This window comes from Chionomys nivalis, chromosome 7 (genome assembly GCF_950005125.1).
Source record: "Chionomys nivalis chromosome 7, mChiNiv1.1, whole genome shotgun sequence".
Taxonomy (NCBI): domain Eukaryota; kingdom Metazoa; phylum Chordata; class Mammalia; order Rodentia; family Cricetidae; genus Chionomys; species Chionomys nivalis.
Genome location: NC_080092.1, coordinates 96368611 through 96395853, shown reverse-complemented (window position 1 = coordinate 96395853; position 27243 = coordinate 96368611). Strand labels below are relative to the sequence as shown.

General features: G+C 55.0%; 2 protein-coding genes across 5 annotated transcripts; both read left to right on the top strand.

The window, feature by feature from the left end:
- Window positions 1–121: 121 nt before the first annotated feature.
- On the top strand, window positions 122–8233 carry Wbp2 (WW domain binding protein 2). 4 transcript variants are annotated; one of them, XM_057776178.1, is made up of 8 exons: window positions 122–232; window positions 3036–3144; window positions 4246–4381; window positions 5184–5276; window positions 5990–6124; window positions 6348–6470; window positions 7027–7103; window positions 7215–8233. In XM_057776178.1, the coding sequence occupies exons 1-8, from the start codon at window positions 174–176 to the stop codon at window positions 7266–7268; spliced, it is 786 nt and encodes a 261-aa protein (XP_057632161.1). In that variant the 5' UTR covers window positions 122–173; the 3' UTR covers window positions 7269–8233. The 4 variants fall into 4 exon arrangements, with proteins under 4 accessions (XP_057632161.1, XP_057632160.1, XP_057632163.1 ...); XM_057776177.1 differs by having other exon boundaries at window positions 6345–6470; XM_057776180.1 differs by lacking the exon at window positions 5990–6124.
- A 716-nt stretch (window positions 8234–8949) lies between these two features.
- Unc13d (unc-13 homolog D) lies at window positions 8950–25682 on the top strand. The gene is made up of 32 exons (XM_057775086.1): window positions 8950–9435; window positions 10097–10132; window positions 10363–10470; window positions 10598–10657; window positions 10749–10815; window positions 11043–11226; window positions 11892–11936; window positions 12072–12140; window positions 12251–12320; window positions 12483–12587; window positions 12717–12809; window positions 12887–12990; window positions 16714–16831; window positions 16904–17028; window positions 17155–17245; window positions 17329–17385; window positions 17466–17563; window positions 17889–17940; window positions 18018–18148; window positions 18266–18386; window positions 18706–18849; window positions 19039–19137; window positions 19260–19466; window positions 19620–19688; window positions 20822–20901; window positions 22461–22566; window positions 22642–22713; window positions 23343–23426; window positions 23518–23638; window positions 23821–23944; window positions 24339–24535; window positions 25528–25682. Exons 1-32 carry the CDS (start codon window positions 9319–9321, stop codon window positions 25647–25649), a joined length of 3276 nt encoding a protein of 1091 aa, XP_057631069.1. The 5' UTR covers window positions 8950–9318; the 3' UTR covers window positions 25650–25682.
- Window positions 25683–27243: the final 1561 nt, after the last annotated feature.

Genomic DNA, 27243 nt, shown 5'->3' with positions numbered 1-27243 from the left:
GGGGGAGCGGGAGTAAACTCTCGCCACGTGACATTGGAGATCAGGCGGTGGCTCTGCCTACGCGCAGGAGCTGTGATTGGCTGACTGTAATACCAACGACGCCACTAGAGGCGGGCCAAAGGCCAGCGCAGGCGCAGAGCGTTGCGAGTCTCGGGACCCCAGTGGGAGAGACTATGGCGCTCAACAAGAATCACTCAGAGGGTGGCGGAGTGATCGTCAACAACACTGAGAGGTGAAAACCCGGCGGAAGGATCCTGGAGACTCGAAGGGCGGGTGTCGGCCACCGTGGGCGGTGGGCGGTGGGATGTGGTGGGAAAGGAAGGAAATTGATGGAGCGCGGGGGGAAGGGGTGGCAACGGCCGGAGGCGGGGCTGGAGGACCGGAGTGTTGCTGATCAGCTGGGGTGCTGATCAGCTGGGGTGCTGGGTGGGGGTGGGGCAGCAGGATGGTGTCAGGGTTTGTGGCCATGAGTGAGGCCGACGGGTGTTTTCTTGAGCCCCTTCCCATGTGGAGTCGTAAAAACCATTGCGCTTTATTGGACATTTACTAAGTTGCTACTACGCGGCAGCCACTGCGTCTGTTCAGCCTTAGATAGTACTTAATCTTGTGCCGCAGACACTATGATGCATATTTTCCGGGTAGGACAAGTGAGGCCCAGAGAGGGTGAATAACTTGTCTTAGCGCTGTGAAGAATTGAGGCAAGTATCTTGACCCCACAATCAATAGGCTTAGCTACTCCTCTCCGGGCTTCTCGTGTATTCCAGAACCTCTCAGACTCCAAGAGAAAGGCTGAGGCCCTAGAGGTGGAACTAAGTGGCTGTCAGCTGCTCAACCCAGTGCCTGGCACCAGCGGGCATTGTGAAGGCTTGTCTCTTGTCTGGTTCTTTTGAATTCCTTATGGCCTAAGTCAGTCCCCAGAGCAGAGGTCTCTAACTTCAGGATTCTTTTTTCTCTACCCTCCCCCACACAATCCACTCTTTTCTCTCCAACTTTTGGCCCCTGTCGACAGCTTCTCTCTTCCCCTTCTTTAGACATTGGAAATCAGACTCTCCGGACTTGAATACAGGCTTGAATTTTCTCTTGAAGGCCAAGGGTGGCGTGGTGGAGGGCAAAGCCGACACCCAGCTTGGGACCTGTCACTTGGGAGTGTTTGATGAGTCAGAGGAGAAGGTGCAGGGTGATGCAGACTGGATATGCTGATTTTGTCCCCCTAGTTTCTTGGCAGGTTCTGGCCAGCCCGGCATGTATCTGGAAATCACTTCTCTAACCAGAGCTGGCCTCTTTCATTGTGTTGGTTCTATGTCCTGTGTTGCCACTGCACCAAGGATATTTGGGATGAGGAGGAGACAGATGAAACCATGTGAACTTGGAGGTTTTTCGCTTTTTATCATGCAGTCTGAGGACCCTGGTTCTCTGGTGAACTTCATCCAGTGCCTCGGTTGGGCCAAGTACTTTGCCGCCATGCGATGACCCGCCTCCTCCACTACCACTTTCTCTGGGTTTTGAGCCATTGTTTCATTTCAGGTTGGCTTTGAACCTGACGCAGCCCTACTTCAGGCCTTTGAGTGCAGGGTGTTCAGGCGCCACTACCACCAGAGCTATTTGGCTTCATCATCTGAGAGTGGTTTTCCTTCTCTTAAATTGGGTCTTTTCTAGAAGGTATCTACCCGCACCTCCCTTCATCCCCCCCCCGGGGGGGGGGGGCTCAGCACCTGACTCAGCTCACTGCTACTAAATAGGATTCTGAGAAGAACCTCAACCTCACTTCTGAAACAGATGTGTCAGTAATAATTGAAATTTAAGTGCAGTTCTCAAACTTTGATATTTAAACTAGTGAACATTAATCTTCACAAACCACTGTTGGAGATAAACACTGCCAACTCTTCCCCAAGAATTAAATACTTGTGTGCACACACACACACACACACACGCGCGCGCACCTATTTCAAGGGCTTTATGTACCGACATTTCCTGCAGCTCCAGCTGAAGCTTGGATTGAGGGGCTGGGGAGATGGTTCGGCAGTTAAGAATGCATTCTCACCAGGCAATGGTGGCCCTCGCCTTTAATCCCAGCACTCCCGGAAGCAAAAGCCAAGCCAGCAGACCTCTGTGAGTTCAAGGTCATCCTGGTCTAGTAGTGTGCCGAGGCTGTCACACAGAGAAACCCTGTCTCAAAAAACCACACACGCATGTAAAAGAATATGCTTTCTCGGAGGACCTGTTTAGTTCTCAGCATCCATGTCAGGCAGCTCACAACCATCTGTAACTCCAGCTTCAGAGGAGCCAATGCAAGGGTAGAGTCATTTTTTGACTTTGTTTATTGTGGGGGGGCACTGGGGAAGAACCCAGAGCCATGACCATGCTAGGCAAATACTACTGAGCTACATCTCCAAATCCCATTAGACTCACGTTTATATATTAGGGATTTGTTTGTTTTGTTGTTGTTGCTGTGGTATTTTTGAGACAGGGTTTCTCTGTGTAGCCCTGGCTGTCCTGGAACTTGCTCTGTAGACCAGGCTGGCCTCGAGCTCACAGAGCTCCGCCTCCCTCTGCCTCCTGAGTGCTGGGATTAAAGGTGTGCACCACCACCCAGTTATATTAGGTTTTTTTTTTTTTTTTTTTTGCCACAACAGTCAAAGAGCTGCGGCTGTGACTCGGGTGGCAGTGCTTCCCGAGCCTGCACAAAACCCTGGGTTCCATCCCTCACACCTCACGAAACCAGCGTGGTGGTAGAAGCCTGTAATCCTGGCACTTGGGAGGTAGAAGCAGGAGGAACTTAGTAAACTCGAGGCCAGCCTGAGCTTTATGAAATGCGGCTCCCAAACCACCACCCCACAACTTGAACCGAAGAGAAGGCCAGGTGTTTGAATCCAGCCGGAGATGAAGATGGTTCTCTCCTCTGGGGGCTCCTTGGAGGCTGTAGGCCCAACCTGCCCCTCTCTGCTGCTTCACTGAGGGTTCCTTGAAGCCCTGCTGCTTGTGAGGGACGAAACCCGAGTCCAGACTATCACCAGGGCTTTGTCTTCTCATCACAGCATCCTGATGACCTATGACCATGTGGAGCTCACATTCAATGACATGAAGAATGTGCCAGAGGCCTTCAAAGGGACCAAGAAAGGCACTGTCTACCTAACCCCGTACCGGGTGAGTTGTGCAGCAGGTTAGAGCCTCTGCTTTCTGGTGTCACGTGTGTCTCTCCTTCAGCCTTGGGACACCAGTGGCCTCCGAACCCTGGGGAAAACTATTGCTTTGTTCTGCCTGTTTCTCTGTCACATGACCCTGGGCCAGGCCCTTTGCGTTGCTTTCCTGACCTGGGCCATGCAGATTCCACAAAAGTCTCTCTGAGGTCGGAGACAGCTGCAGCGATGACTTGCCTGGAGAAGCCCTCGAGGCTCATGTGCACAGAGAGATGGCTGTGGTAAACAGGATACAGTAGCAGGGCCACAGCCTCCAGGCTGGGCACAAAGCCCAGCAGAACCCTACAGCGTGAAAGATGCCAGGCTGCAGAATCGGCCTCGCCTGAGAATGAGCCTGTGGGCTCTGAGTAATACAAAAGAGTAGTTGAGAAAGGGGCGTCCACTGGCTGTGGCTTCCCACCAGCGAGGTGTCACGACGGCTAGGAGCGCACGGCTGCAGGATGTGAACCGCCCCTCTGGAGGTTTGGAAACCCAGGGGTTGACCCACGTGATGGAAGGGGAGGACGTCCTCTGACCTCCGTGTGTGCACTGTGGCGTGGGCACACCCCCACACACGCCTGTATCATAGATGAACGTGATTAAGAGAAAAGAGACTGAGGGGGTTTCCAGATGTGGGCCAGGAGAGTTCTGTGGCTGTTAGGCAAAGTGTGACCTATAGGAAGTCACGATGATCCCTTCTCCTGGACCCTTGTGCTACACTTTGTTTGAGCTTGGGCTCTGCCTCCCAGCTTCAGGAGCCTGCCCTGCCGGGCACCTGCATAGCAGGCCCCTCCATGGATACACCACACCGGCCACCCCCTTAGTCTCTGAGATGCTAATGGTGTACCCTCACTCTCTGCAGCCTGCAGATCCCTCCTGTGCACACCTGAGTCGGTGTCTCCAGGCAGAACCTGGGCCTTTTACTTTACAGCACCCAGGAGGAGCATGTGGCTGGGCTCTGCTGCCTGCACTGGCGCTAGGAACAGACCCAGCACACGGAAAACGGGTGGGAAGCAAGGGCTAAGCTGGCTAGATTCTAGCGCTGACGGCCTGGTTGCCTCTCCCCTAGGTCATCTTTCTCTCTAAGGGGAAGGATGCCATGCAGTCCTTTATGATGCCCTTCTATCTGATGAAGGACTGTGAGATCAAGCAGCCGGTGTTTGGTGCCAACTTCATTAAGGGGACAGTGAAGGCTGAAGCAGGAGGTAGGTGACAAGGGACCTCAGGGACACGACTGGCTCTTTGTGAGGTGTTCTGGACATCTCCGACTGCCTCCTGGAGAGCCCTTTTCAGACTTGTTGTCCAAGCCTCCCCCTTCCCAGCCGTGAATTAATTTCAGATACCTGGGCTAATGGCTGAGCGGCACACGTGGGGTTTGGTTGCCAGGAGCTGGGAAAATCAGCCCCTTATGTTCAGAGCGCGAGTCCAGCAGAAAAATGTGCTGTGCTCATCCCCCCCCCCCCCCCGGGAAGGCCCAGGTTTTAGGTTTGGGAGAAGCTATGTCCCATCCTGGGAAGAGCCTTCCATGAGAGCCAGGCTGGCAGGGCCCTGCTTTGTGGCCGACTCCCAGACTCCAGGGTAGTGTGTGTCAGCCTCAGCCCCCTACACCCTGCCAGGCCAGGCTGCCTCTTCCCAGGAGAGTTCTACCCTGAACCTCCATGTCAGTTGCCAGGAGAGCTGCCAAGGCTTTGCTGGTGGTCAGGAGAAGCCTCCCTCCCCTCCCCCTTGTCATTGGCTTGGCAATCAGTCATGTAGCCTTCCTTGGTTCTGGCAGTGTACTTGGCTGTGGGTGGGGGAAAGCCCTGTTGAGATGAAACCCACAAGCAGAAGCCAGGCCGGCCTGCAGCACCAGGTGTTTTGTGGGTACAGGCAGAAGCCCTGCCCCTTCCCGACAGCCTCCCTCCTCGGTGTTGGATGAGCGCCAGAAGAGGACAAAGAGCCATCTCTCTGAATGGAACCCGTTTTCTCTCTCCTCTCTGTTCCTTCACTGTCCTTGTCCCTTCTCAGGTGGCTGGGAAGGCGCGGCTTCCTACAAGTTGACCTTCACAGCAGGGGGCGCCATTGAGTTTGGACAGCGGATGCTCCAGGTGGCATCTCAAGGTATCCTAGCTCTTAAAAACTGCGGGCTAAGGACACACCTGACATCTAACATGTGGGTTTCTTGTTTGACTTTTTTTTTTTTTTTTGATAGTAAGCACCAGGAGGTAACTATCTGGGCCCAGCTGACAGGACTGGGAATTGGGAAAGAAACCTGTAATTATCGTCTGTGGGTTTCCTCTGCCCATAACAGGCGTACAACATTTTGACAGAAATGTCTGGACTAAAAAACAAACAAAAAACCCAACTGTTAAACTACCATCCAGCAGCCATCATAAATATCAAGCACCGTGTTCAACATTTGTTCCTCTCATTCTTCAACCCTCAGCCCTGCCCTCCACCCCACCCTCTCTTCCACCCTCCCTTCCACCCCCAACCCTCCCCTCCACCCCCTACCCTCACCTCCACCCTCCTCTCTACCCCCTCCTCTCCCCTCCACCCACCACCCTCTCCTCCACCCTCCTCTCCACCCACCACCCTCTCTCCTCCACCCTCCCCTCTACCTCCACCCTCCCCTCCACCCCCACCCTCTCTCCTCCACCCTCCCCTCCACCCCCACCCTCTCTCCTCCACCCTCCCCTCCCCACATGGTGACCTAGGCAGACCCAGTGGGGTGGGCAGTGGAATGGTTGCAGGGCACGTCTGTGGGCACAGTCCTGGGACCCATCAGTCCTGAGGCAGGCAACACTCATCTCTCTCTCCCCTTGTACTTATAGCCTCCAGAGGTGAAGCCCCTAATGGAGCCTATGGGTACCCTTACATGCCCAGCGGGGCCTATGTCTTTCCCCCGCCAGTCGCCAATGGAATGTACCCCTGCCCTCCTGGCTACCCCTACCCACCGCCCCCACCTGGTGAGTGTGTCCTTTGCTGCCCAGCCTCTGCCTCCCCACCCGCCCACTGACCACACCTTCAGGTTGCAGAGGGGAGATGTGCCCTTTCACCTACTTTAGACCCAGCAGACACTGGAGAGTTTAGAGTGCACCCCAAGGAACTGGACTGGCCACTTCCAGGAGTAGCCTTGTGAGGGAAGCAAGCGGGGCTGTTCACTGTCTCTCTCACTCTCTTCCCAAGCAGAGTTCTATCCGGGACCTCCCATGATGGATGGAGCCATGGGCTATGTACAGCCCCCACCGCCACCCTATCCTGGGCCCATGGAACCTCCAGTCAGCGGCCCCAGTGCCCCCTCCACTCCTGCAGGTGAGGCCCGTAGGCTGCTAGCCTTCAGGACCAGCAGTCTCTCCTCAGGGGTCTTACAGAGAACCCCACAGGATGGCCAGAGCCTGCTGAGAGCGAGCCTCGAATGATGAGGGGCCTCTGGCTCACACACCACCCGAAGGGACCAACAGAGTGGAAGCCTGGTGGTGAAGAGCTGTATTCCAAGGGCTGGGTGGGGTTCAGTGAGCCCTTGCCTGTCATGGGCTAGGCCTGTGTTCTGTGTGCAGTGGCACAGAACATGAAGAACAGTCTGGAGGTGAGGTGAGGTTGGTGCTCAGCCAGCAGTGACCTTGGGCTGGGAAGGGTCACCCTGTTTGCCTCAGTGTTCTCTTCTACAGATGGTCACCAGGACCATCTGACAGACTCATGCCAAGGGCATGTAAAGGGACCGCAAAGGACAGTGCCAGCACATGGCAGGTGCTTAGGAAAGTCACTGAAGCCTTTGGTGGTCTGAGTCACCAGCGCCAGCTGCCCTGAACTCAGGCGAGGCAGGGGGGTTGTCGCTCATTGCCATTCCTCCTTGTGTTTGTTTTCACAGCTGAGGCTAAGGCTGCTGAAGCAGCTGCCAGCGCCTATTACAACCCAGGCAATCCTCACAATGTCTACATGCCCACGGTGAGTGGGTGAGACCTTCTGCCCTCTCTGTCCCACAACCTGGGAGCTTGAGGTGAAAGAGACCACAGCTCATTCTGCGATTTCTCACGTGATCTTTGTTTCTTCCTCTAGAGCCAGCCTCCACCGCCACCCTACTACCCCCCAGAGGACAAGAAGACCCAGTAGACCCTGCCCACTTCCCTGCCTCTCGGACAGCCCCTTCCTGGGCCTCCCATGGAGATGCATCTGGGACTTTGGGAGGCCAGGGAGGGCCCTGATCTTCCCCAGGCCTGATTATAAACAGTTACCAGGAACCAGCCCTGATGGAAGGCTGGGGCTCCTGGCCTCTGCGAGCGCCTCCCAGCTTCCCACACTAGCTCAGCCCTTGGCGCTGCTCTGTCTATCTTCCTTCTCATCATTTCTGGGGCTCTCGGGAGCACGGGGTGACCCCTTGTTTCTCACTGCAGTAGCTCCTTCCCACAGAGGGACTCTCTAGCCACTCCTCCACCACAGTCCAGCCCCCTCAGCCTGAATCTTGGGCTGATCAGAGCAGCCTTGGGTCTCCCCCTTGGACCCTGCCAGGCTGTGTTCACATTCCTTCCCCCTGGTATGCGCCTGACCCTGGAAGGCCACGTTCCCTTTGGCCAGGCTCTGGCCTCAGTCACAGCCTGCCGCACCTGTCCTGTCCTTGTCCCTTCTGTTGCCCCTGATTTTGGGTGTTTCACCTGAGCCTCCAGTAGTTGGTGGCATCAGAAGCAAAGGCACGGCGGAGGAGGAAGGCCCTCTGGTGGAGTTTCTGGGAATTAGTTCCCCTTTCTCCTGTCCCTTTGCCAGGGGCCTCTCCACAGGAGGGCTGGAGAATGCATGTCCGTCCGATGAGGCCATGTGGTCTGGGAATGAGCACCTCCAACCATGGGACCTGACACCTGCCATCTGCCCCTGTGTGAGCTTCATGCCCCCTGGATGTACTAAGATTTGCTCTTATTCCTGGTCTGGTTGCAAAATGAGGAGATGGTTATTTAAAGAGAATTCCCTATTTATTTGACACAGAAAAATCCAGTTAATATATTAATGTGAAATAAACCCTGTTTGCACCTTGATTTGTTTGCTACAACTGTGAAATATAGTAAAATGAAGTAACTGGACACTGACTCTGTGTGGTAACCAGGGCGAGGACTTCCGGGAGGAGGGGCTGCGGGGGGGGGGGGGGGCGGAGGCGCTGCTGGGAGGTGGGGTCAGATATCTGTTTCCTGTCAGTATCGGGTGCATTTGGTTCCCAGCCTTCTTACAGAGGCCTCTGTATCTGCCTGGGGTGGTTCGTAATGTCACCCACTGCCTGCTGGAGGCAGGGCAGGCCTGTATCCCATCTGAACTCCCGATCCCCTACCGAGCACAGGCTGGAAAGCCAGCCCAGGCCTGCCAGGCCTCTGGTGGGGGAGTGTGGCTGGGCTGGTTACTGCCCCCAGACCCAGGGGAAGAAGAGGGTAGAATAAAGCTAAGCCAGGCCTACACCCCACTCACTGTCAAGAAACAGAGATCCCGGTACTGAAGGGTTCTCTCCTGACCAAAACGCTCCCCAAACTGCAGCAAGGCCTTGCCGCCCATCCTCAGGGGCCCTCAGGGCTAGGGAAGGAGCACCCTCCTGACCATCAGTCGTGGGCCTGAGCTTCGCCTCCCTCTGTCCCTCCCTAGCTAACACCAAGTAGCCCCATCCCGCCCCTGGAATGTCACCTGTGGGGTGGAGCCGGCTGGACAGCTAGCTGACTGCTGGGCGAGGAAATGCTTCTCAGGAGTCCCTGCCCTGAGCCTGCCCCACCCTAACCCAGATCTGGGACCCATTCAGAAAACTTTGGGCTGAGAACGCCACAAGTCTAGGTCAGCTTCCTTGGCCCAGGCATAGTTGAGGCAGGCTGCCATATAGCCTGGCCTTACCACTCTCGCCAAGAGCTCTGGACTATTCCCCCGGCGCCTCGATGGGACGGTGGGTGGGGCTTACCCCGCCCACTCGGTCCACTTCTGCTCCTGGCTGGGGTGGATCCCGCCAGGATCGAGGCTGGAGGAAGGTGCAGGGAGCCTGGGAGAAGGCCCCCCAAGGCAGTGACACCCCGGCCCTTCGATCCCTCCACCCTCCCCTAGCAGAGGGTGGTACCTTGGGGCTCTTTGCATCATCCTGCGGCTTCGCTGATTTCACCCGGCAGGTAGGGGGGTGGCAGAGGGAAGAGCAGAGTCAGCCACCATGGCGACACACCTCTCCCACCCCCAGCGGCGCCCTCCACTCTTGCGCCAGGCCATCAAGATAAGGCGCCGCAGGGCCAGAGACCTGCAGGATCCACCACCCCAAACCACCCATGAGGTATGAGTGATATGAAGAGCCAAGAGCCAGCCTGGGGGGTGGCGCTGCGGTCTCGAGGCCTGGATGTGGGAGGTTGCCTGCCCCCATCCACCTGCCCTCGATGGCCCTGGGCATAGCCTTGTGGTTGGACAGAGAGGTCCACCATGTGTTCTCTGAGCCGCGGTGGGCTTTCCTATTCTCTTCCCTTTGGTGGGCCTGTCCCTCCGGCCCTGTTCTCTGAAGGCATCCGCCCCCTGAAGCAGTATCTCCAATGACAGTGGGCTGCCTAGGGACCCCTCTGAGCTACCCCAGACCTGCCTGGCATTCCCCCTACTCAGCCTCCCCTGCTCTTAGGCCTCACTTCCGCAGCTGGGGTGAGGAGCCGGTAGCCTCCTGATAAGCACCACTGTTTCCTCTGGGGAAGGAAGGGGGGGCAGGTGCCGGAGAGCCCACTGCTGGGCCAGCTGAACGCCCATGGACCTCAGGCATGGCAGGCCAGGGGATGAGCAAAATGACCCAGGGGTGAGCCCTTCGGGGAACCTTGTGTTGGAACAAGTGAGGGGACTCGGTGGGCCTAGAGGCCCGAGAGGCTGAGGCTCCGGTCCCTCTGTCTCAGGCCTGGGTCGTCCTGCTTGGCTAGATGAGCTTCTGAGGACGGCTTGTCTTTTCACCTTGCTCCTAGGTCCAGATCCGGTCCCACCATTTTTCCTCAGAAGAGGTAAGAAGTGGAGTTTGGAGAGTGTGGGGGATGTGGGAAGCAGCCCTACATCCTCTCTGAGGGAGGCCCCTCAGGCCCCAGAGGCAGAGGCGGCTCTCACAACCACGTAGAGAGCATTCTGAGGTTACTGCATTTGTGCCTCTTTGTCCCTTTCTGGGCCTGAGATCTGGGCGTCAGGGAGGGCTGCTGGGTGATGACAGGGTTCCTGAGGTGACCCTGCTGTGTCTCAGCGGGACCTGCTCTATGAGGAAGCCCTCTACACAGTCCTGCACCGCCTGGGTCAGCCAGAGCCCAGCCATGTGAAGGAGGACTCAGAACTGCTACGCTACCTGCAGGAGGTAAATCCAGCCCCCCCCCCCCCCCGCCGCCATTACCCATCTTCCTTACAGCCAAGGCTCAACCCTCCCTTCCCACCAGGCTCCCCTACCTTGTGTCCCTAGCCTCCCACACCTCTGCCCTCTTCAGGCCTTCCAGGTGCAGCCCGAGGAGCACCAACAGATGCTGCAGCGTGTTGGGGGGCTCGAGGTAACCTGGGCCAGGGCACCCTGGGCAAGGAGGGGGCGTGAAAAGCCGGGCCTCTCAGCAACTCAGGCAGCACCCACTCCCATCCTTCCAGAAACCAATATTTTGTCTGAAGGCAACAGTGAAACAGGCCAAAGGCATTCTGGGCAAGGATGTCAGCGGTAAGTTTTGGGGGAGCCCCGGGACCCCGCCTCCCCATCAGTCTGGCCTTGAACTCCTCGCTGGAGAGCCCATCCACCAAACACCCCAGCTGCTAGACTCCTGTGTTTAGATGCCAAGTTTAGAGCTTTGTCCAGCGTTCCCAGGAGGAGGCTGGGCCCCAGGAGCTGATGGAATTCAAGGAAAACCTGGCTGACTTCCTGGAGTCTTGTCCCTCACTCCTTGCCAGGGTTCAGTGACCCCTACTGCCTTCTGGGCATCATCGAGCAGGGAGTCGGTGTGCCCGAGGGCAGCCCGGCGTCGCGCCGCCGCCAGAAGGCCGTAGTGAAACACACCATCCCTGAAGAGCAGACACACCGCACCCAAGTCAAAAGCCAGACGCTTAATCCTGTTTGGGAGGAGACCTTTATCTTGTACGTGGTCCCATTCCAGCCTCTGTTCGCTTCCATCCCGGTCTCCTCTGGGTGGATGTTTTCCAGCCAATGAGATCGGCTGTCGGTCCTCAAGTAGAGCTGGAGGGAGACAGGGCTAGATGGCACAGACCCTTGACGTGAATGCCAATTGTGTACCTGCTGATGTAATGTCGCGCACCTGAAATGCTAGCACTCCAGAGAGTAAGACAGGAAGATGGAGAGGTCAAGGCTAACCTAGGCTACATGGCAAGATCCTGCCAAATGACTGTAGAGTAGGCACAGTTGGGTATCTCTGGCTGGTTGGTGGCCAGGGGACCTTCCAGCCTATTCTTGAAGAAGACAGTGAAGTGGTTGGGATGGGGTCGGTGGGATGGCGCAATCTTTAATCCTAGCACTTAGGAGGTTGAGGCAGACAGCTCTCTGTGAGTATGAGGCCAGCCGTGTCTACATAGTGAGTCCCAGGCCAGCCAAGGCTGCATAAAAAGATCCTGTACCCAATGAAAAATGAAAAAGGGAGAGAACTAGGCAGGAAGGGGCTACAACCCCACACGGTGGGTGATATTGGGGACGGCAGGTTCTGGGCTTGTGGCCTGGCCCAACATGCATGTATACGGGGTGGCCTATCCTGCTAAGGTCCTTAAACATACATGTTCTTTTCTCCCTAGGGAGTTTGAGGACATAACCAACGCAAGCTTCCACCTGGACATGTGGTGAGTGGCCCTGCCCTGCCCCGGGGGATGAGAACAAAAAGAGGCAGTGGGTTACGGGGACAATGTGTCAAAGTTTCTTTACTGATGAGGTCATGGACCCCTTCCCTGCCTCTTGCTCTACCTTCTGACCAACAGGGACCTGGATACTGTGGAATCCGTGAGACAAAAACTTGGGGAACTCACGGACCTGCATGGGCTCCGAAGGTGGGTATTGCAGACCCAGGGAGGAACAGACTCACAGACACCCTACCTCCTGAAAGACAGGCTCTGCCTTTGAGTGCCCAGGTGGCTGACCTTTCACCTGCCTAAAACAGGATCTTTAAGGAAGCTCGGAAGGATAAAGGCCAAGATGACTTTCTGGGGAACGTGGTCCTGAGGCTGCAGGTACGAGCCAGGGAGAAGGGCCAGGAGAGAGGCGAGGGCTGGCAGGGTGAAGGACTTCAGTTTGACCCAATCTGAGCCTGGAGGCCGCCCCAACTGCCTCCCTGCTCTCGCCTCAGCTCAGTGCAGGGTTCGGAGGCTCGTCACTTTTGTCTTCCCTGCTAGGACCTGCACTGCCGAGAGGACCAGTGGTACCCACTAGAGCCCCGCACAGAGACCTACCCAGACCGCGGCCAGTGTCACCTCCAGTTCCAATTCATTCACAAGCGGGTGGGTCCGGGGCCTGGGCCGGCAGCTGTGTCTTCCTCTGCCGGTAATCTTCCCGATGTGGGGAGGGCTGGCTGTGTCCTGTGTCCGGCATGGGGTTCTCTGCTCATAGCCCTGTTGAACCTATTGCAGAGAGCCACGGCGGCCAGCCGCTCCCAGCCCAGCTACACAGTGCACTTCCACCTCCTGCAGCAGCTGGTGTCCCACGAAGTCACCCAGCACCAGGTATGGCTGTCTGCCAGAGCTGAATCCCCCCCAGAGCCAACTGCCTGGTCCCAATGTGCCTCTATGATTTCCCTTAGGCCGGCAGCGCCTCCTGGGATGCATCGCTGAGTCCCCAGGGTGCCACCATCCTCTTTCTCCATGCCACTCAGAAGGACCTGTCGGACTTCCACCAGTCCATGGCGTGAGTACACAGCCCTGCTCAGAACCCCTAGGGGACCTTCTCTGCCCTACCCACCAATCAACAGGCTGGCACCTCAAAAAACAGCCCTTAAGAGTGTGCTCTCGGGTCCAAACTGTGTTTGTTTATAATGTTTTATTTTATAAAAGTTGTGTGAGGTGTTAGATTCCCTGGAACTGGAGTTACAGACAGTTGTGAGCTGATGTGTGGTTGCTGGGAATTGAACCTGGGTCCTCTGGAAGAACAGTCAGTGTTCTTAACCTCTAAGCCATCTCTCCAGCTCCCCACCCCCACCCCAAACTGTGTTTTTAAGTTGGAGTCAGTTAACAATTTTCAAATCTGGAGATTTTGTGCACAACTCAGATTCTAGCTGTTCATGAAACAGGAGCGCTCTCTCTCTCTCCTCTCTCTCTCTCTCTCTCTCTCTCTCTTGTTATTGTTTTGAGAAAGGGTTTCTCTGTGTAGCCCTGACTGTCCTGGAACTCACTCTGTAGACCAGGCTGGCCTTGAACTCAGAGGTCCGCCTGCCTCTGCCTCCTGAGTGCTGAGATTTAATGTGTGCGCCCCCAGCACCCCCAGCACCCCCAGCTTTTGTCCTCCTTTTTGAACGTTGGCCTGAGCCCTGGGCTTTTGTGTTTGCCTGGCTGCTGCAGCCCCATTTCCCAGTGTCACAGGCTCACAGCAGTAAAGAGCTGATACTCAAAAACTGATGTTAAAAATGACTTGGTGATACATGTCTATAATCGATCTCAGCATTCAAAAAGCTGAGGCAGGAGGATTGCAGCAAGTTTGAGGCCACCCTGGGCCTCACTGTATACAGTGAGACCCTGTCTCAGAAAAACAAAACCTCTGAAAATGACAATAAATCTCCAAGGGCCATCATGTTCCCTGAGCTATGTCAGCTTCTTGGAATGCCTAGAAGGAGCACTCCTGTGTGACTGGCATACCAGCCTGTGAGAAGTGGAGAAGAACGGTCACACCGGGTGCTGGGCAGGAAGAGGTCAGAATGTCCCCTGAGCCCTGGCTATGACCAGGACTTTAAGTGAAAAACAGGGGTGGGAGGTGGAGGACGATCCTGGTGGGGCTATGTGAGGTGCTCCTGCACAGGAAGAGGGGTGGGCGAGGCGAGAGAGATGCCAGGCTCCCTCTCAGGAGCTAGGCATGCAACCGTCCCAGAAGGGACGGACCTCAGCCTGTCCCTCCAGCTCAGTCACCCCTGTCTACTCTCCCATCACACTTTGTTTTTATTGATTTTATTGAGCTCTATATTTTTCTCTGCTCCCCTCCCTGCCTCTCCCTTCCCCTTCAAGTATCACCCAAGGTCCCCATGCTCCCAGTTTACTCGGGAGATCTTGTCTTTTTCTACTTCCCATGTAGATTAGATCCATGTATGTCTCCCTTAGGGTCCTCACTGATGTCTAGGTTCTTTGGATTGTGATTTGTAGGCTGGTTTTTCTTTGTTTTATGTTTAAAAACCACTTAAGAGGGGCTGGAGAGATGGCTCAGTGGTTAAGAGCACCAACTGCTCTACCAGAGGTCATGAGTTCAATTCCCAGCAACCACATGGTGGCTCACAACCATCTATAATGAGATCTGGTGCCCTCATCTGGCGTTTGGGCATACATGGAGGCAGAATGTTGTATACACAATAAAAAAAATATTTATAAAAACAAACAAACAAACAAAAAACCACTTAAGAGTGAGTACACATGATAATTGTCTTTCTGAGTCTGGGTGACCTCACTCAAAATGGTGTTTTCTGGCTCCATCCATTTGCCTGCAGATTTCAAGCTGTCGTTATTCTTTTCTTTTTTTTTTTAATATTTATTTATTATGCATACAATATTCTGTCTGTGTGTATATCTCTTCTGGTGCCAGAAGCGGGCACCAGACCTCATTACAGATGGTTGTGAGCCACCATGCGGTTGCCGGGAATTGAACTCAGGACCTTTGGAAGAGCAGGCAATGCTCTTAACCACTGAGCCATCTCTCCAGCCCCTCGTTATTCTTTTCTGCTCTGTACTGTTACACTTCCGAGAGAGCTTCCAGCTGATGAGTGAATGCTAATGCCATGGGTGCAAAACTCTAAATCTGACTTTTCAAAGGAAACAAGAAACCCTAAGGCTTTATCCAGGCATGATGGCTGACACCTGTAATCTCAGCACTTGGGGGGTGGAGGTGGGAGGATGGGGAGTTCAGGGTCATTCTCAGCTACTCAGTAAGTTAGAGTGGGAAGATGCTTGCTCTGCAAACATTAGGATCTGAGTTCAATCCCCAGCATCCAGGTAGGGTGTGGACTGTCATGGCTGAAATTCCAGCCCAGGGGAGGTAGAGACAGGGTTCTAGTGGATTTGGGAAAGTTCAGGAGTGATTAAGGAAGATATTTGACTTGACCACTGGCCTTCACATGCATGCACATGGTTACACGCACACCTTCACACACACATGCATATACACACACATCCTTTTGACTTTTTTTTTGTTTATTGTTTTGGTTTTTTTTTTGGTTTTTTTTTTTTGGTTTTTCGAGACAGGGTTTCTCTGTGGTTTTGGAGCCTGTCCTGGAACTAGCTCTTGTAGACCAGGCTGGTCTCGAACTCATTGTTTTGGTTTTTTGAGATAGGGTTTCTCTGTGTAGTCCTGGTTGTCCTAGAACTCACTCTGTAGACCAGGCTGGCCTTGTACTCACAGAGGTCTGCCTGTCTCTGCCTCCCAAGTGCTGGCATTAATGGCCTGTACCACCACTGCCCAGCTTCATTTTTTTTAAATTATTTTATTTATATGTACGTGTGTGTGTGTGTGTGTGTGTGTGTGTGTGTGTGTACACATACCACCTGTGTGCAGATGCCTTCACTAGCCAGGAGAGGGCACTGGAGCCCCTGGAGTCAGAGTTACAGGTAATTATGAACCTCATGATGTGGATGCTGAGAACCAAACTCAGGTCCTCTGCCAGTGCTCTTAGTTCCTGGGCCATCTCTCTAGCCCTAACAGGTGCAAGTATTCTTACCCACTGAGCCGTCTTACTGGACCCAGAAACAGTGAAGGACTTTTGTTGTTGTTTGAGACAAGGTCTCTCTATGTAGCCCTGGCTGGCCTAGAAAATGCTATGTAGACCAGGCTGACTTCTAACTCAATGAGATCCACCTGCCTCCAAGATGGAGAATTAAAGTATGCTTCATCCTGCCCAGAGCCGAAGTTTTTTTGTTTTATTGTTTTTTGCAAGACTGGATTTCTCTGTGTAGCCCTGGTTGTCTTGGAACTAGCTCTGTAGACCGGGCTGGCCTCAAACTCAAGAGGTCTACCTGCTTCTGCCTCCCGAGTGCTGGGATTAAAGGCGTGCACCATTACTGTCTGGCCTAGTTCTGAGGTTTTATCCAGACAAAGCACAATTTAAGAGTCAGAAGAAGTTGGGTATAGTGTTCAACCTTTAACCCAAGCACTTGGAAAACAGGCAGACAGTCAGATTTCTGAGTTAGAGGCCAGCCTGGTCTACAAAGTAAGTTCCAGGACAGCCAGGGCTATACAGAGAAACCCTGTCTCGACAAACAAAACAGACAACAACAACAAAAAAAAAAAAAAAAAAAAAAGTCAGGTGACTTGGACAGCATCTATAGAAACAGAGGTCCTGAGAGTCACATGATCATCCACTGGCTCAGCCTCTACTGGTGGATAAAGCGGGGAGATGTTGCCTTCCTGGGCCCTGCTGAGGGTTTCCTGTCCCTGCAGGCAGTGGTTGGCCTACAGCCGCCTCTACCAGAGCCTCGAGTTTCCCAGCAGCTGCCTCCTGCACCCCATCACCAGCATTGAGTACCGGTGGATCCAGGGTCGGCTCAAGGCAGAACAGGTGAGTGGTGTAAGGGAGGCGGGCAGGGCACTGGAGGACCCGACCATCCGGTAACATCTCCTGGCTTCACAGCGGGAGGAACTGGCCACCTCCTTCACCTCCCTGCTGGCCTATGGCCTTTCCCTCATCCGGAAGTTCCGCTCCGTCTTTCCCCTGTCTGTCTCTGACTCCCCATCCAGGCTGCAGTCCCTCCTCAGGTCAGTGGCTACCCTTTTGCTTCTGCAGGGGGTCAGGGTTGAGTGTGCAGGGGTGGCACCTGCAGGGAGGGGCTCAAGAAAGCCTGCTGGGTGGGAGGCCTCTGAACAGAGCGCTCTGCCCTCCAGGGTCTTGGTGCAGATGTGCAAGACAAAAGCCTTTGGAGAACTGTGCCCAGACAGCGCTCCACTGTCCCAGCAGCTTTCCGAGGCTCTGCGGGTAGGTGTTTTCCCTGGGGTGGGGGCTGGGGCAGGGACCTTTGCTCACTAACCCTCCTTTCTCCTTTCTCCATCTTCCAACAGATGGGCACCATTGAATGGTTTCACCTGATGCAGCAACATCATCAGCCCATGGTGCAGGTAGATTCCGGGACGGGGTTGAGGGTGGGTATGTGGCATCTGCCCTTGGAACCCTGTTCGACCTCCTGTATCCTTCCCAGGGCATCTTGGAGGCTGGCAAGGCCTTGTTAAGCCTGGTACGGGATGTGATGGCTGATCTGTACCAGTGCCGACACACATGGAATAAGATTTTCCACAAGTGAGTGCCTACAGTTCTGGAGCCGGGTCCGGAGCCAATGAGTCTGGGGTTCTGGAGCCGGGTCTGAGCTGATGGGGCGGGAGCCAGATCTGGAGCCAATGGGCCTGTGGGACCCTGATGGGCACACATAAGACCCAGGTCTGGAACCGGGTCCGGAACCGGGTCCGGAGCCAATGGATCCCGAGCCAATGGGTCCGGAGCTGATGGATCTGGGGCCGGGCTGGGGTGGAGCCCATGGGTCTGGGGTTCTGGAGCTGGGTCTGGAGCCGATGGGCCTGTGGGACCCTGGTGGGCACCATGGTCACATGTACTTCCTTTCCTCCAGTGTCCTCAAGATAGACCTCTTCTCCGTGGCCTTCCAGGAGCTGCAGTGGCTGGTGAGACCCTCTGCCATCTCCAGGTAGCACCTGTCCATCTAGCTCCACAGCCCTCCCCGACAAGCTTTTCCTCGTAGGTGGCCAAGAGGGTACAGGACCACACAGCGGCAGTGGGAAGCCTTGTTTCTCCAGACATGGGAGAGAGTCTGTTTCAGCTCTATGTCAGTCTGAAGGAGCTCTACCAGCTGGGCCCAGTCCCCTCAGACAGGTGGGCAACAAGTGGCTTGAAGGTGGGCTTCGGGCGTGCCGGAAGGACAAGGGCTGACAAGGGCTTGGCCCAAGGCCAGCCCCTGCCTCCCGCAGGCTAAGCCTCTGCTCTCCCCAGCAATGGAGTCCTGGCCCTGGATGGTTTCCACCGCTGGTTCCAGCCAGCCATCCCCTCGTGGCTGCAGAAGACTTACAGTGTTGCCCTGGAGCGGGTGCAGCGTGCTGTGCACATGGACTCGGTGCAGGAGGGGCCCTAGGTTTGGGAGTGAGGTTGGGTTCTCTGCGGACACCTCTAGGCCAGTAGAAATCTCTAACCATCTCTGAGCACCTTCATCCGGGCAGTCTCCAGGCCTGCTTTGTGCAAAATATGGTTTCCTGATATCCCGAGGTTCAGTCGGGCTCCTCTGTGCCTAGGGGTCCTGTGGGCTGAAGGAGCGGCAGGCACAGCCTTGCTGTCATCCTCCGGGTAGCCTCCACTCAGCTGAGCTTGGTCGTTAGGGGAGTAGGTTTGTGTCCGCCTGCCATGAGCCTGTTTCCTGAGTGTCTCCCTTCCCCCAGCTGGTGCCCCTGGGTGAGCTGACCAAGCACAGCACTTCCGCCGTGGATCTATCCACCTGCTTTGCCCAGATCAGCCATACCGCCCGGCAACTGGACTGGCCAGACCCTGAGGAGGCCTTCATGATCACTGTCAAATTTGTGGAGGTATGGCACCTCCCCAGCATCCTTGCCTCCCCTTCGGACAGCCTCGATTCTGCCACACCCGGTGCCTCACAGGCTCCTGGCCCCCACAAAGCTTGCACCCTAAACGCCGCATTTCCAAGACTCCTCTATTGACCCATTTTGAGGGCCCCACCCATCCATCCTTCCATCTCCTGTGGTCCATCACCCTAGGACACCTGCCGGCTGGCCTTGGTTTACTGCAGCCTTATAAAGGCCCGGGCCCGTGAGCTGTCTGTAGGTCAGAAGGACCAGGGTCAGGCAGCCAACATGGTAAGACCCAGAGCTGGGGCTGAGGGGGCTGGGGGATTGGGGGCCTGAGGGGCTGGGAGGGCTGGGGGGCTGGCAGGCTGGCCAGGGGAGGGGTGGATCTGCTTAGAGGCTCTGCATCCCAGCTGTGTGTGGTGGTGAACAACATGGAACAACTGCGGCTGATCATCGACAAGCTGCCCACTCAGCTGGCATGGGAGGCACTGGAGCAGCGGGTCGGAGCCGTGCTGGAACAGGGGCAACTGCAGAACACACTACATGCCCAGCTGCAGGGCGCGTTGGCCGGGCTGGGCCATGAGATCCGTACTGGCGTCCGTACCCTGGCTGAGCAGGTACTGTCCCATCACCCGGGACCCTGCCTACCCTGGTCCTCAGCAGAACCCGAGCTGCTGATGTTTATCCCCTGACCCCAAACCTCAAGCCCACTCTCTGGATTGTCCCTGGCTCACTCGGTCTCTCTCAGTCTCCCTGTTTTGTGTCCCCAGCTGGAGGTGGGCATTGCCACCCACATCCAGAAACTCATTGGCGCCAAGGAGTCTGTTCCGCCTGAGGACGTGAGTAACGGCCCTGTTCGTTGCCCTTCTCCTCTGGGGTTGTGAAAAGAGCCTGGGTAGACGGGAGTTGAAGGGCCTGAGGATGTCGGACCAGTCCCCCAACCTTGACCCGGGTGTAATGTCCCCATGGGCCTCAGTGTCCTCCTTGGGTGCTCAGCGAGGCAGGCTGGGTCATGCCGCAAGCACTCCTAGAACTGATGGGTGCTGTAGGCTCCCTCAGGGGGCTCAGCTTAGTTTTATAGCCCTGGGAACACATGGGCCTGGGATCACATCCTTCCCAAGGCTTATCATCTCTGCCACCCCAGCTGAACCCAAGCCCCTTGTGTGTAAAGGGGAGAGTGGATCACTGTGCCTCTGTTTGGGGAAGAGTTACCATTAGCTCATCAAATGTTGAGTAAACACACATTATGGTTCCAGATACTGACTTAATCATTGGTCTTAAATCAGTGTAACCAAAACCCCTGCCTTCCTAGGGCTTCCTTCTCTGGGGGCATAATGGATAGCTAGATGCAGAGATAGCGCTCACTACAGCGATGGCATAACTGTATCCACTGACACACGTCCAGTCGTGTGCACAGTTGCACACACACACTTACATAGTGTGATAGATAACAAGTGCCAAGGGGAAAAATAAAACACAGGGGGGTGGGCTGGGAAATGTCAAAGGGTTGGATTTTTTTTTTTTTTTTTTTTTTGAATTTTCGAGACAGGGTTTCTCCGTAGCTTTTGGTTCCTGTCCTGGAACTAGCTCTTGTAGACCAGGCTGGCCTTGAACTCACAGAGATCCCCCTGCCTCTGCCTCCCAAGTGCTGGGATTAAAAGTGTGTGTTACCACCGCCCGGCAGGGTTGGACTTTTCAATAGTGGTCAGGGAAGGCCTTATTCTGAGTGTGGCAGCTGAGCCATAGGCCCACAGGAAGCGAGAAAGTGTCCCGTGAGATGCCTAGAGGAAGGACGTTCTAGGAAGAGCAGCGTCCGAGGATGGTGTGGTCGAGCAGAGAGAGCAGCCAGGACATTGTTAACACCCAACACACAAAAGCCTAGCTTTGTTCCCTGCCCAGGGGATGGGACGGTCAGGACAGTGTGAGCAAGGTCTGGACTAAAACAGCCCTGAGTCCTTCTGGTCTATCTTAGGCCATTCTGCCCCTGATGAAATTCCTAGAGGTGAAGCTGTTCTACATGAACACCAACCTGGTCCAGGAGAACTTCAGCAGGTATGGGGCAGCCCCCGACCCACACTGCCCTCTGCTCCCATGTGTTTCTGGGTTGGTGGCTTCCTGGGAATCCTTTTGGTGACTTCCTTTGGAGAATCCAACCAGCTTCAGGGACAGAGAGCTCTCTGCTTCTCTCTCTGGCCCCTTCCGTTCTGCCGAGTTCTGAACATGGCAAACTTTTCCCTGTATTCTTCCAAGCCCAGGCCCATCTTCAGGGCCCCTGACTGCTTCATGGTCCAGGTGTCTGGCAAGTCCCCGGTCGGAGCTGGGGGAGACTTCTGGTTGGGATGTTCAAAGTGTAGGCTTTGGATACCTGGGTTCTTTGTTCCTCTTTAGTGGCTTCAAGATGTTCAAGTTGTCATTGCCCATGATCCCAATCCCAGGCTCTCCTGAGGAATGAGCCGTCACATGCAGAGCTCTGGTCCAGAGCCTCACCTGCCTCCAGGTGGAACCTGGGCCCTGATTGGCAGCTGGGTTCTTCCTCCTACAGTTCTTTTTCCTCCTACTGAGCAGCAAGCGGGGCCCTGCAGGCTCGGATTTCTTTATGCCATTGCTGAGTGTTTTCTTGTTTGTTTTGTTCTGTTCTGTTTTTCCTCACATAAATGAGAATTAACTCTCCACTAAAACAAGAGCTTTGCTCGGAAACATCTAGAACAGTACCTGGTGCTGCTAAGTGAGCATTAAATGAGTTCACTCACTACTTCAAACGAAGTCCTCCTTCCCCACATGCTGGTGAGCGCTGTCCTCCTGAGCTCCACACCCATCACAGGCAGCCTCCATCGTCAGGACACAGGACCTGTTGAAGATACTGACCTGCTCAGGGGCTCAGAGGTTAAGAACCTTGACCACTCTTCCAAAGGATCTGGGTTCAATTCCCAGGACCCCCATGGTAGTTCACAGTTGTCTGTAACTCCAGTTCCAGTGGATCTGGCACCCTCATAGTGACATGCATGCAGGCAAAACACCAATGTACAGAAAAAATAAATCAATCTTTAAAAAATAAAAGGATCCTTACCTGCTCAGCTCTACAGTGCTGCATGTTAGATCTCAGTTCCTGTTCTTGTCTTCACCTTATTCTCCTTACCCATGCTGTGTGCGGCAATCCTATCTTACCCTGGGGTCCAGCTTTTCCTCACCACACTTTAGTGGTTTGCTAAAGCACTATTACTCAAGAGCGTTCTCCACTGAGGTTAAGAGATGCATTGATGGAATTAACAACTCCTTTGATCTGCCCCTTTCTCACTCTGGGAGCAACCCTTCCTCTGTACCCCCTCTGCCAGGGCAACCCTTCCTCTGTACTCCCTCTGCCAGAGCAACCCCTCCTCTGCCACCCCCTACACACTCTGCCAGAGCAACCCTTCCTCGGTACCCTCTCTGCCAGAGCAACCCTTCCTCGGTACCCCCTCTGCCAGCTTTGCCCCAGCCTCACTTGCGGAACTGGTGGACGGGGAGGTGGGGCAGGGGAGGTAGGGTGAGCCTGGGTTCCCGAGGCTGCCCCTCTCTGAAGAGCACCTTTGCTTCGTTCCCTGCTGCCCCGGCCTGTGTCTGGCACCTGGCAGCCTTCTGACTCTGCTGTGGACCCACACGCTCACGGTGCTGGCGGAGGTGGCATCTTCACAGCGTAGCTCGCCATTGGCCTCTAGCAGGCTGAAGGCAGCCCTTCAGGTAACTGTACCTACCGGCGGCTGGGAGGACATTAACCCTGGGGGTACCTGGAGTCACCCCTTTTCTCTTCCCCAGAACCTGGAGGTCTGCTTCCACGCTGAGGGCTGTGGTCTGCCGCCAGAGGCCCTGCACACAGCCACCTTCCAGGTAGGAGTCTTAGTAGTGTGGGGAATGACCCTGGGGCCTAGTTAGGGTCTTTTGATGAGGTCCTAATTAAGAGATCAAGGCAGGGAGCCTGTCTTTCTGTATTCACCTGTATCCAGGACCAGCTACATCATTCATGAAATGGAGTGCAATGCAAAACGTTGGGCCTCTTATTCAAAATCATTACAAATTTTTTTTTTTTTTGGTTTTTTTTTTTTTTGGTTTTTCAAGACAGAGTTTCTCTGTGGTTTTGGAGCCTGTCCTGGAACTAGCTCTTGTAGACCAGGCTGGTCTCGAACTCACAGAGATCCACCTGCCTCCCAAGTGCTGGGATTAAAGGCGTGCGCCACCACCGCCCGGCTTCATTACAAAATTTTTGATGCTGGAAAGAAATAATGTAAATGTAGTATCTTTCTAGGCTCAGGGTCCCTACATGCCCACACTAGGGAGAGTGTGCTCAGAGCAGGCCATCTGGCACCTCTGCCTCAGGGTCTTCCGGTACACTCCTCTCTGTGGTTCTAGGGCCCAGCACTTCCTATGGCCTCTTACCCTCTGTGAGAGGGGCCTGGCAGCAGCGTAAGTGTGGATAGGCATGAAGACGTTTGGGTAGATGCTCTGATGTGCCGTTCCAGGCTCTGCAGAGGGACCTGGAACTGCAGGCGGCCTCCAGCCGGCAGCTCATCCAGAAGTATTTCTGTAGCCGAATCCAGCAGCAGGTGAGGTACTCCTGCCCTGCACCCTCCGAGGGTCACAGCGGGCCTCGCCCCACTCCCTCCCAGCTGATGCCTATGCATGATCCCATGCCAGGCTGAAACCACTTCTGAGCCGCTGGGCGCCGTCACCATCAAGGCCTCCTACCGTGCCTCTGAGCAGAAGCTTCATGTGGAGCTGCTCAGTGCCTCCAGCCTGCTGCCTCTGGACTCCAATGGTGAGCGCTGGCTGCCCTGGGCCTCTCCTCACCAGGATCCTGGAGGCTCAGCAGGAGCTCTGAGTACATTTCCTCTGGTTATCAGGAGGGGACTAAGAGATAACAGCTGGGGGCGGAGCAGTGTGGGGTGCCATGGTGACTGGAACTCAGTCAGCAACCCCCCCATCCGGGCCACTTGCCAGGTGCCAGTGACCCCTTTGTCCAGCTGACACTGGAACCCAGACATGAATTCCCTGAGCTGGCCCCCAGGGAGACACAGAAGCATAAAAAGGAACTTCATCCACTCTTTGATGAGACCTTTGAATTGTGAGTGGGTCCCTACTCTTCTCTGTCCCCCCATTCTTTTCCCTCCCTTGATACCCCGCCTCCTATAAGGAGTGCTTGAGATGACCACACTGGGCCTAAGGGGAAGAGTTCTTGGAACAGGTGTATGCGTCCCTGGGAGGAAGGGATGGATTCCTATCAAATACAGAGGCATTCGGGTACCTGCTCTTTGTTGAAGATGGGCCTTGAGGTCACAGGACCTCTGGCTGTAAAGTCAGCCCATGATGGGAGTGGGTGTCACGCCATGTGAGAGACGACCAGGCTGAGATCCAACCGCTGTTCTCAGCACAGGGGACTCTGTATGTTGGAGGGAGGGACTGTTGATGGCAGATTTGAGTGAGGCAGGGAACTAACTGAGCACCTAACTCCCTGCCAGCCTGGTGCCTGCTGAGCCGTGCCAAAAAGACTGGGCATGCCTCCTGCTCACCGTGCTGGACCATGACAGGCTGGGAGCCGATGATCTGGAGGGGGAGGCCTTCCTACCACTCTGCAGGGTGCCTGGACTGACCGGCTGTGAGGAGCCTGGCGAAGCCCCTCAGACTCGCCTGCCTCTCACTTACCCTGTGCCTAACGGTAGGCCTGAGTCCCAGGGCAGGGCTCTCTTGGGAGATGAACGCCAGTAGAACAGGCACCATGGCTCAGCTTGCTGAGTATTTCACAAATCTCTGCTCTGATGGAGAGACCAGTGAAATTCAAGCTCTGAAAGTAATTATGTGACTTCTCTGGGGAAACCGCTTAGCTCCTGTGACCAGTGGCCTGATCTCTGTGCAGGGCACGCATGCCAAGTCTGATAACAGAAAGGTCCCTATGCCTCTGTGTCATGAGACACACTTAAGTATCTCAGGGCTGGGTGTGATGGCACACCCCTCTAAACCCAGCGCTCCAGGCAGGTGGATCGCTGTCAGCTTGAGGCCAACTAGAGCTACATAGTAAGGACCCTGTCTATTTTGGTTTTTTTTTTTGTTTTGTTTTTTGAGACAGGGTTTCTCTGTGGTTTTGGAGCCTATCCTGGAACTAGCTCTTGTAGACCAGGCTGGTCTCGAACTCACATAGATCCGCCTGCCTTTGCCTCCCGAGTGCTGGGATTAAAGGCGTGCGCCACCATCGCCCGGCTCTATTTTGGTTTTTTGAGACAGGGTTTCTCTGTGTAGCCCTGGCTGTTGTGGAACACGCTTTGTAGACCAGGCTGGCCTTGAACTCAGAGAAATCCACCTGCCTCTGCCTCCCAAATGCTGGGATTAAAGGCGTGCGCCATCATGCCCAGCTGGACTGTCTTAAAAAGTATCTTAGGTATTGACTTCCAACTCTAACAAGTTGGTGAGCAGGCTCACACTTTTACAAGGGAGTAAGTTGACACGTGGAGTTAGCTGTCTGGCCTCAGGTTCCCTTGGAAAAAGGCAGTAGTTTCCACCCCACGACCCATGATGTTTCCAGTTTCGTTTGTCAAGACATACCTGTGGAATTTAGCTTGTGTGTGCCCACCAATTTCCTTCAAAGCTGGCATAGGGGTGGACCAGCACTATTTTCTAACCAGGACTTTGACCCTCAAATCTTTCTCTCCACAGGGGATCCAATTTTGCAGTTGTTGGAGAGCCGGAAGGGAGATCGCGAGGCCCAGGCCTTTGTGAAGCTGAGGAGGCAGCGAGCTAAGCAGGCCTCCCAGCATGCCCCACCTCTGGGACAATAGCCTGGAAGTTTAGGGTCTTCCTGACAGAGGGAGGGAAGCCGATAGGCAGAGGGCCCAGAGTTCTTGGCAGAACAGCCCTTGGTGCTGGAATACCATGACCATGACCAGTTTTGTTTTTTTTGTTTTTTTGATTTTTAGAGACAGGGTTTCTCCGTAGTTTTTTGGGGTTTTTTTTGGTTCCTGTCCTGGAACTAGTTCTTGTAGACCAGGCTGGCCTCGAACTCACAGAGATCCGCCTGCCTCTCGAGTGCTGGGATTAAAGGCGTGTGCCACCACCACCCGGCTTTATCTTTTGTTTTTAAGACTAGGTTTCTCTGTGTAACAGTCCTGGCTGTCCTGGAACTTGCTCTGTAGACCAGGCTGGCCTCAAACTCAGAGATCCGCCTGCCTCTGCCTCCTGAGTGCTAGGATTAAAGGTGTGCACCACCACTGTCTAGATGGTTATCATTTCTTGCCCCGGTCTGTGTTCTCTGCCATATTCCAGCACAGAGGAGTACTTCCTGTCTCTGCTCCTCCCTCCAGAAAAGCTGCTTTGGGAAAGGAATCATTGAGGCCATCTGTCTTCAGGGACTGCCAGTTCCAGCTACTGGGGCAGGGCCCAGGCAGTTGGGACCAGGGCTGTGGGCAGACTTTAGAGGGCGAGAGGATCCTGTCAAAGCCGTCGTGGTGCAGGAGGTGAGAGCTGGCAGGAAGGAGGGTTGACACAGATGGGGCGGCAGCAGAAAGGACGGTTTGGCTGTCTACAGAATAGGCTTCCTCCCTCAGACAGCACCTGCCACCTAGAAATGTTCCTAGTGAAAATAAAAATAACACATTACCCACTGCCCTCGGAGAGTCTATAGTTGGCTCGCAGTGGGCCCAGGTTTGTCAGGCCTGCCTCCTCCTCAGAATACAGTGCATGCCCCACCTGGCTCCTGGAGCCCCTGTGGCCACGAAGCAGAGGTCAGCCCTGGAGCAGTGTGTATCAGGGGCTGGGTCTCCTACCGTGGGTTCCAGGATCGATCTCAGGCGGTCAGACTTGGGTACGGTGAGCCTTTACCGCTGAGCCACCTTGCAGGCCTTATCTCGGCCATGACTGAACACACTTTACCTAGCAGTTATTGTGATCGCTGTTCAGGACAGGGATCTGGTGTTGGGGGACCATGAGGTTGAGTAGCTGCTCTGGACGCAGGGTGTGTGTGGAGGGTCTCCTGCTCTGGACAGCAGGGTGTGTGTGGAGGGTCTCCTGAACTCTGGCAGTCAGAGCTTCAGGCCTGGGGGGTCATCAAACTTGACCCTGATAAACTCAGTCTGCACACAAATGGGAGGTAGCCTAGCTGAGGTCAGGCAGAACACCTGGCTTGGGTGTGGGGAACAGAGTAAAAGGGTTTATCTAAGGCAGGGTACTTCTTCGGTGCGAGGGAGGGGGAGGCAGGGGACCTTGGTGACACATTCCTCCTTCCTGTCCGTCACTTTTCGGAGACCATCAATAGTGCACCATAGAACCCTGGACAGGAGGCACACAGTCTGGGAGGTCGGGCTAAGGCTGACAGTCTCCACAAGGATGGGCTCAGGGACTGGACACTAGACAGACTCTAGGCCCCTTCAGCTGTCT